The sequence below is a fragment of the Sapajus apella genome, unplaced genomic scaffold, assembly GCF_009761245.1.
Source record: "Sapajus apella isolate SASKATOON/1434 unplaced genomic scaffold, GSC_monkey_1.0 scaffold106, whole genome shotgun sequence".
Lineage (NCBI taxonomy): Eukaryota > Metazoa > Chordata > Mammalia > Primates > Cebidae > Sapajus > Sapajus apella.
In genome coordinates this window covers 4,275,869-4,288,614 of record NW_022437046.1, presented here as the reverse complement: position 1 = coordinate 4,288,614, position 12,746 = coordinate 4,275,869, and the positions used below count along the sequence as shown (strand labels likewise).

The 12,746-nt window shown below is 53.6% G+C and overlaps 1 protein-coding gene across 7 annotated transcripts in view; it reads left to right on the top strand.

Moving 5' to 3' along the window:
* The window catches only part of GDPD5 (glycerophosphodiester phosphodiesterase domain containing 5), a 91,241-nt gene that overhangs the window by 71,138 nt on the left and 7,357 nt on the right, over nt 1–12,746 (top strand). For all 7 annotated transcript variants that reach the window (XR_004262939.1, XR_004262940.1, XM_032259097.1 and 4 more), the window contains 6 exons: nt 5,005–5,103; nt 5,390–5,483; nt 5,870–6,015; nt 10,264–10,346; nt 11,495–11,645; nt 12,188–12,406. Coding sequence is in view for 5 of the 7 variants with exons in the window: in XM_032259097.1 (XP_032114988.1) it covers nt 5,005–5,103; nt 5,390–5,483; nt 5,870–6,015; nt 10,264–10,346; nt 11,495–11,645; nt 12,188–12,406 (792 nt within the window). In the remaining 2 variants the exon portion in view is untranslated. The remainder of the gene's footprint in view (nt 1–5,004; nt 5,104–5,389; nt 5,484–5,869; nt 6,016–10,263; nt 10,347–11,494; nt 11,646–12,187; nt 12,407–12,746) is intronic.

Here is a 12,746-nt window from a genome sequence, read left to right as displayed (position 1 = left end):
CAGCTGGCATCCCAGGGTGACCATGCTGTGGTCACCTCCTGGGGCCATGCCTGGCTCTCAGCAGGTAAGGTCACACCTGCTTGATCCTAGTGGAGAGGTCTACAGAGCCGCTGAGCCAGCCGGAGGTGGCAGATCAATGCAGGGAGGCAGATCCCATCGTCCATGCTGGTGCCAGCTCCTGGGGTGCCTTCCTCTGCCCTCTGCCCCCTCTGTGAGATCACAGCACGAGCAAGGTCCTTCCAGGTGGAGCTGACCCAGAGCTGGACCCGCCCCACCAGGAGGGAGGGCGTTCCCCAGAGCTCAGAGTATTCCAGCAGAGCCTGGAAATTCTCTTCTATTTCCAAGATTCTGTCATTTGATTCTAAAATTCTAAGGAATCTTTATTCTTTTTTGTTTTGTTTAACTAATTTTTGACCATGTAATACATTGACATGATTCAAAATACAAAAGCCAAAAAAAGTATACAAAGAAAGTCTCCTTACTACCTTTCCAGGCTATTTTAAGCACACGCACGTGTACATATGCATTGCCTTTTCCTTTTTTTCTTTAAACACAAACAGTCGCCTACTCCACCCTGTGTTCCGCACCTTAACACAATTCTTGGAGCTCCTTCTTCTTCGCTGCGTTAAAAGCATCCATGTTGGTATCCATCCCTGGCTCCTGCTCCCTGGTCTGGATATTCCCTGATTCCCTAGGCATCCAGCCAGTTCCCTGTTGATAGGCCGGATCGACATCCAGTTGCCTTCTGTCTTTTGCCAGGACAATGTGGCGGTGACCTGGGAGAGGAATTTCTGGGTGAAGAATGTGTACTTTCATCACTCTGATTTTGCCAAATGGCCTCCTTGCCAAGTGCCACTGATTCATGCTCTCTTAGCAATGGATAGTTGTTCTATGAAAACACCTTTCCCCATAAAGAAAGCATCAGCTGACTTATTGGCTTTTGCCAGCTCGATGGGTGAGAAATGGTCCCTTGCTGTAGTTTTCATTTGCATTTCCCTTCGGATGAGTTAGATTCGGTATTTTTCACATGCTTGAGTCACTTGTGTTTTCTTTTCTATAAGACTGTCTCTTCATAGCTGTTGCCATTTTTGCCATTGCTTTTTGCCTATTCATTTGCAGGAACTCTTTAGAGATGTGGGAAATTAGCCCTTTGGCTAACAAACTGCAAATAATTCTTCCCAATTTGTCACTCATCCCTTGACTTTGTTCATTGTGTTTCTACCATAGGGATTTTTTTTTTTATTCTTATGCACTTGAATCTGTCATCTCTTGATGACTCCTTGGTTTTATGTCAGACTCAGAAAGGTCTTTCCCACTCTAAGATTATGAAAATTTCTCTATGGTGTCACTTGGTGATTATGTATTTCCACTTTTTTAACATTTACTTTTTTCTCTTTTTGGAAGCTGTTTTGGGGTATAGAGTGATCTTACTCTGCTCTTTTTAGATGCTTTGTCAGTGCTCCCTACTCTCTCTACTGAGAATCTGTCCTTTACTCATTTGAGATGCTACTTTTACCATATACCAAATTTTCTTTATGTATTTGGATCTATTTCTGAACTTTTTACTTATTTTCATTTGTCTATCTGGTCTTATATCAGCATCACAGTGCTCTAAAGACCACAATTTTATAGTATGTTTTAATCATGAACTATATTTTGAGAGTCTCTGGTTCTCCTGAGTCCTGAGGAGGGGAGGTCAGAGGTGCTCAGGACAGCGTGAGAGGGAGCCGTTCACGGCAGGCTGGTGCTGGAGGGGGATTTGGTGCCCATGTGGGGACCTTCCTCCTCTTCCCCAGTCTGCCCAAATCTTCCGTTTCCCAGCAATCTCTTCCGGGTGAGCATTCAGGAGAAATTGAGGTACCCAGGAGGTGAGGGAGCAGGCTGAAGGGTTCTTTTGGGGGCTTTACAGTAAACAGGAGGCCCTTTCCCTGAGATGCCCCCCTTCCTGCCCTGCCCACTACCCTCTGGGAGGCGCTCTGGCCACAGCTCGCACCTCCCTAGCTGCCCCAAGTACCCTGCACTGCCCTGTGTCCTCGCCTGACTCCCCTGCCTCAGTGGCAGCAGCCCCTAGCCTAGGACCTGCACAGAGAAGGGATCTGTCAGGGACCCAACCTGAGCCCCAAAGAGGAGCACAGGGTGCCACATAGCCCCATGGCAAGCTACTGGCTGGGCTGGGTCTAGGGCTTCTGCCTCCTACCAAGGCTCCATCAGCCTCTACCTGCCATCTGCTGCGTCTATTTCATCACCTCTCCTGCTGAATCCAGACTTCTCTCCATGCACTGGCCCCAGCTTGAAGGTTCTTCCTGGTGTCCAGCCTCTGTCCCTCCAGCAGCAGCTTCAGAAGGAAGACACATTCTCTGAGAGCCTCCTGTGTGTGCCAGGCACTGCATTCACCATAACAGCAGTAACCACCATTTCACAATCATTTCGCTCCTCACAATAATCCTGTTCCCTTGATACCATGCCCACTTTTTAAAATGATACCACTGAGATTTAGCTAGCATTTGCTTCTGACCAGCATTGTACTAAGCAATGCACTCGCATTTCCTCATTGATCTTCCCCAAGCCCTTTGCAGGTAGGTACTTGCTATCCCTATTTCACAGCTCTGGGAAGGTCCCTGGAGAGGGTGTGGAAAGATCCCCAGTAGGTAGCAGAGCCAGGATTTGACTGAGGACCGTGCCTCAAGTGAGGCTCTTAACCCTGGGCCAGCTGTCTGCCCTTTGGACTGCAGAACCCAGAGGTCAGGTACCCCCAGGAGGCTAGCCGTTGCACCTCTACAAGGCGGGGCTCCACCTCCTCTCGGGTCCCAGCACGTAGGCCAGACTCAGAGTGAATGAAAGGCGCTATTGTATCCTTTGTTCCCGCCATTGCCATCACAAGCCACAGTCCCATAAGGACAGAGAACCCAAGACTGTTTTCTCAGAGGAGGGCGGTGGTCTGTCTCTGGGCCTCTAGGGTGCGATTCATCCTTCTCAGTCAGATTTAAGGAGCGATGGTGGTTATGTTGTTGGGTCTCAGTGCTATTGCTGTGGCTTAATGATGCAAGGCAGGAGAAGTCCCATAGACACCGGCCGTGCAGTGATGCTGCTGAGCGTGATGGTTACTGCCAAAGCAGCCGTGGAACTCAGAGATAATAACATTTTTAATTGTATTAAGGTTTGGGGAATCAGTTTTATTGCAAGTCATTTCCATTAGCAGTTAAGTATTATGATGCGACACTCCCAAAAACCACCCTTCCAAGGCACTCGCTGTGTGCAGGGCCTCCTCCCACGACGGTCACAAGCAGGCAGCTGCGCGCCTGGGGCAGCCGGGAGGAGGGGCCTGAGTACCGAGGGTGGGGTTCTCAGGGGTTCCGGAGGCACAGCCAGGCCTCCCAGAGGCTGCTCAGCCTCCCTGACACCTCCTGACACCTGACACTCAGCCTCCCTGACACACTAGCCCACCACTCTTCCTCCAAGAGAGCGCACAGCCCCTCACCCCCTGAGATGGGAAGAAGGTGTTCGTTTCTGGTTCTGCCCCTTCAAAGCTCCATGACCCAGCCAGCCATTCCACCCCGAACCCCGCTTCCTGTGTGTAAGATGAAGATGCCCGCGCCTCTGCAGAACCAACCTGGGGACCACGCGAAGCTCTCCGGCTGGCCCAGGCATGCCTGGGCCTCTTCCCGCCCCGAGCCCGCATGTCACAGCCCCTCCAGCCCCTCACCTGCTTCTGGCCTCTCACGTCTCCTGGGGGAACATTCATTTCCAGGTTGATGGGCTGGAATGAAAAGCCTCCAAAGGGAAATTTCATCCCAGGCGAGACGCAGCCTTCCTCCCCACCCCGAGCGAGTGAAGGTCCCTGGGCAGGGAACAGAGACGCTAGCCACCACCCCACCCTCATCATCTAGAAACGCCATTGTCCCTGCTCGGCTGGTGTCAGAGGGTCCTTGGCTGCTGCTGCCTCTGGGAGAGATTGCCTGGGGAGAAAAGGGGTGAGGGCCCCGCCAACAGTGAGAGTGGCTCCAAGGAGGCAGGGCAACTGGCCTTCTCCAGGGAGAAGGACAGGCCTTTGCAGGGAGGTGGGAGACGAGTCTGGAGAAACCACGGGGACAGGTGGTGGCTTTGACTGACCCTCCAGAACCTGAGAGCTATGGGAGGCTTTGGAGGAGAGGCGAAGCCTGGCCTTTAGGGAGGCTGGCCTGGGGGTGGGGATGCCTGGGTGTGGGTGGAGTGAGATCCAGGGCCAGGGACCAGGGGCTGGGGGCTGAGGAGTCAAAAACTTCGGCTTCACAGAGGCTGAAGCTTCATGAGCTTCACATGGTTGAAGATTTCAGGTCTCATCTGTTCCCAGAGATCTCTGTCCCTTGGAGGTGCCACCTCATCCTCCCTCAGAGCTGTGATCTGCTTTCTTCTGGAGGCTGCAAGGAGGGCGGCCTCCATCATGGTGGACCTGGATGCTGGGAGGCCAGGAGAGGGCAGGCTGTGGAGATGGGGCGGGTGGAGCTGTGCTTCACCACCCACCCCTGCCTGAAGTGCCACTGTGAGCCCAGCCCAGGGTGCCAGGCTCCTGCAGCAGACCCCAGTCCTCAGCCTCCTTCCCCTGAGGCCTGGGCATGGCCTGGGCAAGTGGATTTCTTCCTCTGCTGTGCCATGCTGAGGTGGCAGGGAGGCTGGGCCGGACCTTGAATGTCACTAACCTGCTGGCCCCAGGAGAGGTCCCCATTACTGAATGTCCTCCCTCCTCACAGCTCCCTCCTCCTCCTGTCTCCATCCTTCCTTCCATTTCTCACTGTCCCTTCCTCCCTGCATCTGCCGGCCTCCTCCTGCCTCAGTCTTTCCCTGCCATCTCCGTCTGCTGGTGCCTGGTTTCCTCAGATCCCACGCCTGTCTCTTTCCTCCCTCCCCTCTGCCCTGCTCCATCGGCCTCTCCTGCTCTTGCCCGTCTCTCCCTCTGGCCCCTCTCTCAGACACACTGGGGACCCTCCCACCCACTCTGAGCCTCTGTCTGGTGACTTCCCCCTCCAGATCGCCCTGGTGGTCATCCTGGCCTCCACGGTGGTGGCCATGTCGGCTGTGGCCCAGCTGTGGGAGGACGAGTGGGAGGTGCTGCTGATCTCCCTGCAGGTGAGTGGGGAGGGGGCCTGGGTGGCTGCTCCCCCAGGACCCCCACAACAAGAGCCTTTCTGCCACTTCCCCTTCTCCCGACCAAGGCCCAAAGAGGGGCAGGGAGGGGCCCAAGGTCACAGAGCAGGTCAGAGCTAGGGAGGATGCCAGCGTCTTGAGGCTCCAGTGTCCTCACTTGGCAGATGAAGACAGAGTTGCCTGCCCCATGGGTAGAGGTAGAAAGCTGGTGACAGAGAGTCTGGACAGACCTGGGCATCACTGGTCTCCCTTACCTCTCCCTGCACAGGGCACAGCGCCATTCCTGCACGTGGGGGCCCTGGCCGCAGTCACTGTGCTCTCCTGGATCGTGGCAGGACAGTTTGCCCGCACAGAGCGGACTTGTGAGTAGGACTGGAAAGGCCTGCCCCTCCAACCCCTGCAGGTGCCAAGACCAGCTGGCGCTGCCCTGACCTGGGCTTTCCCTGAGTGGCCTGGGGTTGGGGTGGGGCCCCCACACTCGGTGAGGGGGGTTCTGGCTCAGAGTGGCCCAGGGAGTCCACGGAGGGTTGAAGCTTTGGTCAGCATCACACTGTATTCCTCCTCATGTCTCTCTGCATGCGTTCACGTGTGTCTGTGTGAGTTAGAGGCAGGGTTTACCTTCCCAGCAAGAATGAGGGAGGGCTGACCCCCAGAGCACCTGAGTCCTGACAGGTCAGGGGTAGAGGGGTCCAGCATTGCACCCCAACCTACCCAGAGCTCACCAGGTGACACGGCCCCTTGTCTGCAGCCTCCCAGGTGACCATTCTCTGCACCTTCTTCACCGTGGTGTTTGCCCTCTACCTGGTCCCTCTCACCATCTCCTCTCCCTGCATCATGGAAAAGAAGGACCTCGGCCCCAAGCCCGCCCTCATTGGCCACCGAGGGGCCCCCATGGTGAGTACTACCTCAGGGTCCTAACAGCCCCATAGGGGTGGGTGAGATGGGAGGACCTTCTTGGAAAACGGATATATGTAATAGTAGCAACCATTTGTAGCTTTCTTGCGGGGGCGGGTGGGGGTACATGGGAAGAATTGGTGAAAAGGCCAGGAGTGCTGGCATGGAAGCACATCTTGACGTGTGCTGAAGGCCTCTTGCTAAAAAGATTTCACTTTTGTCCTAAGTGCCCTGTAGAGATGCAGGAGGGTTTTAGGCCCAGGCTAGACCCAGGTGCAGGTTAGGAAGGGCAGGGAGATGGATACTGAGTGTAGGGCTTGGGGGCTGCCAGCAGGCATCAGAACCTGCCAGGAGAGCCGGGAGGCAGCTCAGAGCCCACCCGGCTAAACCGAGTTGAGTTAGAGAGAGAGGAAGGGGTCAAAGTCAGCGCCACATTCTGCACCAAGGCACCTCATGGCCCTGCAGGAGAGCTTTGGCGAGGGGCAGGCTCTGGAGCCGTGCTGCCTGAGTCAGCATCCCGGCGCAGCCCGGCCAGCTGTGAGGGGCACAACAGTTTCCATCTCTGTGCCTGGTTCCCTCATCTTGTACCATGGAACTAGTGAGAGCACCTGCCATGGGACTGCAAGGAGCAGGAATTAGCATGTGAGCAGTGCCCAGATATGCATGCGACACACAGAAAGTAACAAGTACACACTGCTGTTACCTTGGGCAGGGCCGTCTTTCTGGATCAGGGTCTCTTGCTCCACGAAAGCCTTGAGCCCGGGCTTCTCAGCAGAGGCAGTACCACCTCCACCCTGCCGAGGGGGCATGTGGGTACTTCCTGAGGGCTTGGCCTCTCGGGCATTCCAGGCTGTTGCAGGACCTCAGGGTAGTAAGGGGGCCTCACACAACTGCTTCAGAAGGAGGTGCTGGGTCTGCCGGGCTGCCACTCACCCTGGAAGTCTGGCCCCCTGTGTGTGGTGGGTGTTATTTTCTAAATAAGACTCCAGCCCCTAAGCTGGACCCCTGTGCTGGCCCTGGCCCCTCCCAGAGGCAGCCAGTGGGGATCTGGATCTGAGGCCCAGTTTGGCCACATGCTGCCTGTGCATCTTGGAGAAGTCACCAGTCCTCTCTGTGCCTCAGAGGTGCAGATGCCCATGCCACTGGCTAATGTGAGGACCAGTTGGAGCCCAGCCTTCCCAGTGGGGGCAGGGGGACTCTTATCAGGAGCTCAAAATTATGGCCCCTCCTGTCTCCAGACCCAGATTACCATCTTCTGTGCTCCCTCTAGGGGCCAGGGGACACAAGCAGTGTCCTGAAGCAAGAAGATGGGTGGGTGAGGTGGCCCCAGGGAGGATGGCTTTCTTTAGTAGAAAAATGTCAAACATATGCAGAAGTGGAAAAAAAAAATTGTGTAATGACGCACATAATGAAGAAGAATGTAATGACTCCAACCCCATGTTTATCAACATTTTGCCATTCTTGCTTCATCTGTCCCCACTTTTTTCCTGGGATAGTAAAGCCAATCTTAGGCAACTTATTGTCTTACCCATGCGCACTTCAGGATGTATCGGTAACACATGAAGACTTTAGAAAGATACATAACCACCATGCCGTTATTACACCCAGCCAATATTAAGAATAATGATTCCTTAATACTATCTAAAATGGAATCCCTGTTTAGTTTTCCTTTATTGTCTCAAAAATATCTTTTTATAGTTGTTAAAAGTCAAGATTCAGCGGGGCATGGTGGCTCACGCCTGTAATCCCAGCACTTTGGGAAGCTGAGGTGGGTGGATCACCTGACGTCAGGAGTTTGAGACCAGCCTGACCAACATGGTGAAACCCCATCTCTACTAAAAGTACAAAAAATTAGCCGAGTGTGGTGGTGGGTGCCTGTATTCCCAGCTACTCAGGAGGCTGAGGCAAGAGAATCACTTGAACCCGGGAGGCAGAGGTTGCAGTGAGCCAAGATTGCGGCATTGCATTCCAGCCTGGGCAACAAGAGTGAGACTCCATCTCAAAAAACAAAACAAACAAACAAACGAAAAACAGGATTCAAATGAGGTCCACAGCATGCATCTGCTGGCATGTCTCCTGAGTGTCTTTTGGTCTATAACAATCCCCCTCCCTTTTTTCCCTTATGCTATTTATTTGTCCTGAGAAACAGTCATTTGTCCTGTGAAACTTTTCATATTGTGCATCTGGCTGGTCGTGCCCTGATAGTAGTTTTTGAGGGTCTGGTAAAGGTCCCCTCTGTGTGTCCCTGTGCACTGCCTTGGGGGCTCTGACTCTGAGTCCACATGTCTAAATATCATAGGATATTTAGAGATGGGTGGGATTCCACTGAGTCTATGCCTCTCTCTCGGTGCCTTTATAGTCCTGCTCCCTTTGGGAGTGCCTCACAGCCCACTGGACTGGGAGACAGGTAGCATGTCCTCTAAGGGTGCTCTGTGCCAGGGATAGGGGAAGAAAGAACTCATTACAGAGACCCTGCTGTGTGCCAGGTCCTGGGCTAGGGTCTCTGACATTTGTTACCTCACCTATGAGGTTGATAGTGTATTATTTTTTCTTTTTTGAGATGGAGTTTCGCTCTTGTTGCCCAGGCTGGAGTGCAATGGCGCGATCTCGGCTCACCGCAACCTCCGCCTCCTGGGTTCAGGCAATTCTCCTGCCTCAGCCTCCTGAGTAGCTGGGATTACAGGCACGCGCCACCATGCCCAGCTAATTTTTTGTATTTTTAGTAGAGACGGGGTTTCACCATGTTGACCAGGATGGTTTCGATCTCTTGACCTCGTGATCCACCCGCCTCGGCCTCCCTAAGTACTGGGATTACAGGCTTGAGCCACCGCGCCCGGCCTGAGGTTGATAGTGTTAATCCATTTTGTAGCTAAAGAAACTGAGGCCCCAGCTGTGTCTGGGAAGTGGAATTGTGCCTTTTCAGTCCCTTCCAAAGTCCTTGCCACTCCCTGGCTCCCCAGTGCTAGGTTGTGTCACAGAAGAAGGGTGTGGCTGGGGAACATCGTGGCCAGAGGGAGAGAAGGTGGGAACAGGATTGTCTGTGGGAATGAATGAGATCAGCCTTCCCACCTCACCCCTTCACTGACCAGGGCTGGGGGAAGAGGGGTGTCCTCCCTCCCTCCTTCCCTCATAGACCTGGTCTTAGCTCAATCCTTGGTTTGGTGCTGACCCCCAGTGGCAGCAAAGGGTATGACAGAATCCTCAGAGCAGATGGAACTAGGGAGGGAGACTTAGAACCCCAACTCTCCTAAGCATAGGGACCCTCATGAATACACATCTCTAAGGGGCACATGGGTAACTGAGATCCACAGGGAAATATACCTAAAGTCAGAACAATAGTTAATGGCAGAGTCAAATCTAGAACCAGAGCCCAGTGTGGTGGCATGCACCTGTAGTCCCAGCTATTTGGGAGGCTGAGGCGGGAAGATAGCTGGAGCCCCGAAGTTTGAGACTGTTGTGAGCTGTGATTGTGTCACTGCACTCCAGCCTGGGTGACAGCAAGACCCTGTCTCTTAAAAAAATGCTAGAACCTATACCTAAAAAGTACAATTTTATTTTCAAAAAACAAACAAAAGAAATAAAGAAATAAAACAAAAAAATGCTAGAACCAGGATGATGTAAGGGCAAAACAGTTACCATTTATTAAGCACTTACTATATATATCAGGCAGGGTGCTAGAGGCTTTTAATTCACGTAGCAGTCCAGGGAAGGAAATGGTACTGTCATATTTGTACAGATGAGGAAACTGGGTCCCCACTGAAACTCTACCATCCCATCCACCTGCTCTTCTTCCAGTTCTCCCCCTGGACTTGTCTCAGGGTATAACCAAGAGGGAATTTGACTTTCAGCCCCAGCCCAAGACTGCCAGATTGCCACAGAGGAGTGTAAAAAAGCCCTCCAGCCCCAGTGTCTAGCTCAGTGGCTGGGATACAGCAATGAAAACACAGTGACCATAGCTACCAGGTATCGAGTGCTAGCTACATGTCAGGCATTTATATGCATCAACACTCACTAGCCCTGCCTCCCCTGCCCCGCAGTGAAACCAGTGAGGTAAGCATGATTTAACAGATGAGGAAGCTGAACTTCAGAGAAGCTGAGTGGGTGCCCAGGGTCACACAGCTACACCATGGAGGAGCAAGAATTAGAACCATGCCTGGCCCAGCCTCCCAACATGGAAGATTTTCCATTGGCTGGGGAGGGTACATCAGCTGACTCTTGGCTCTCCCTTCACCACTCCTTCCTCCCCAGCTGGCTCCAGAGCACACTCTCATGTCCTTCCGGAAGGCCCTCGAGCAGAAGCTATATGGGCTCCAGGCTGACATTACCATCAGGTAGGTGTAGCAGAGGAAAAACAGCTCCTCTAACCCCTCCCACACACATCTGCATCTACCTGGGTCTCTGCTGGGGAAACCTCTGGTCTCAGAGCCTCTGAGATGGGAGGATAGAGGCTTAGATTATCCACAGCAGGGCAGTCACCCTGTCCTACAGGCTCCAGGATGTAAAATAGAAGAAAGAACAAATGCTCTTCGTGCAAGCAGGGGTAGGGGTAGGGACCTGGAGTCCTGCCACAGAGCAGCTTGAAGGGAAAACTAGATCTCTATGGCTCTGCATGACAGAACTCTAACACTCTCATGAGTGAAATAAAGCAAGTTGCAGAGTGATACATTCACTGTAATTCCAGTTACATTTTAAAAGACCACAAAAAAGTGACGTATACACTTTCTCCATGCACATATAAAAGTAGATTTTAGTATAAATGGCAGGAAGAATCCATAGCACTCTCATAACAGAGGTTATCTGAAAAGGGAAGAAGGGCAGGACTGCCATATGTAGTTGCACAGGTTATACACTGAACAAGGACATCACATATATGAGGACATTGTTCCCAGTATAGATACAGAATTGTGTATTTATTGTAACTTTCTAGCAGACAGTGGTAAAATGCCTTGAGGGACAGAGGGCAAGGGTGCCTTCTACTGTTTCACACTAAGGCACCCTGTGAGCTATTAGTGGCCCTGGTAGAGCAGACAAGGATTGGGGTTGTGTGAAGTTGGCTAAAGAGGTCTACACTTGCACTGCTCTCATAGCATCACAGGGATTTGGTCTCAAACCCGGTTCCACCACGTCCAGGCTGTGGACCTTGAGCTAGATACTTCCCTCTCTTACCCTCAGTTGCTTCATTACCAAATGAGGCAGCACCTACCTTCCAAGCTTGCTAAGAAAGTAGGTCCAGCTTTTTCTCAGCCCGCCGTTCTTGGCAGTCCCCACCCCCCATCTGACCCTCACAGAGAGCCAGAAGGCCTTTAGGGTCATCCACCAGCCCACTGTCTTTCCTGTGCAGATGGGGAGACTGAGGCCCAGAGAGGGGCAGAGCCAGCCAGATCCTGTGCTGGGTGGGGAGGACTGTGGGGGTGACGGTCATTGGTGGGCAGGTGAGGGATGGGGGGGTCAGTGACTCGGCGGCCCACCCTCCCTGCAGCCTGGATGGCGTGCCCTTCCTCATGCATGATGCCACCCTGCGGCGCACCACCAACGTGGAGGAGGAGTTCCCGGAGCTCGCCCGCAGGCCTGCCTCCATGCTCAACTGGACCACCCTGCAGAGGCTCAACGCTGGCCAGTGGTTCCTGAAGGTCTGGCTGCACCTGATCCCAGTCTTAGGCTTGGAAAGTACCAGCAGGGACTCCAGGGAGTGAGAGGCAATGGTGGCCATCTGCTCCCGAGACCCCCACTCCCAGAGCTTCCTGACCCCCACCCAAGCTGCTTGGTGGCCTCCTGGGCTCCTGCCACTGCTGCCATATCTCGTGGTTGTCACTGCTTGTTCTGGGTCCGTTTCCCTCACTAGAAAAAGTTGACAGGAATGAGAGCAGTGAATAGCATCAACTCTGTAAAACTCCGGAGAGGGGTTGGCTGTCTGGTCTGAAATGCTCCAGAAGGAGAAATGCTGTGGGGTGTGGGAGCTATTCCAAGCAAGCCATCCTCTTGGTAAGCAGGGTGTGGGGTAGGAAGGTTAGGGCTGGGGCCTCCTGCAGCCTTCACATGGCCACAGCCATCAATCAGCCTGACCCCAGGAGACTGGCAGCCCAGGGGTCTCCATGCTTGATTGCCAGAAGGGCATGTGGGGGCCCCCAAAGGGCTGGTGATGCAGCCATGTGTGTGTCCCTGTCCCTGCCAGACTGACCCCTTTTGGACGGCCAGCTCCCTGTCACCGTCCGACTACAGAGAGGCCCAGAACCAGTCCATCTGCAGCCTGGCAGAGCTCCTGGAGCTGGCCAAAGGCAATGCCACACTGCTGCTCAACCTGCGCGACCCGCCCCGGGAGCACCCCTACCGCAACAGCTTCCTCAACGTCACTCTGGAGGCCGTGCTGCGCTCTGGCTTCCCCCAGCACCAGGTGAGGCCACGCAGCACCACTCTGCCCTGAGAGCCCTGGCCTGGCTGGAGCCCTGCTGCTGCGTAACCTCTCCCTGCTGCCCTCCAGACTTCAGCTTTCCCATCTGTAAAGTGGGGATCACGCACCCCTTGCCTCCCTGCCAGAGTCATCATGGGACAAGAGAGGAACAAGAAAACACTTTAAAATGTATAAAGGTCCAGGCTGTCAAGTTACTTCAGTGAAGGGTTGCCCTGTCATGTGGTGTAATAATTTGGGGCCAGAGAAATCTGATGCCAGTTTAGGACGGCACACTAGGTGCTAGCAGCCACATGCAGAGTAGTGGCTGTTGGGCTTCCCTCCT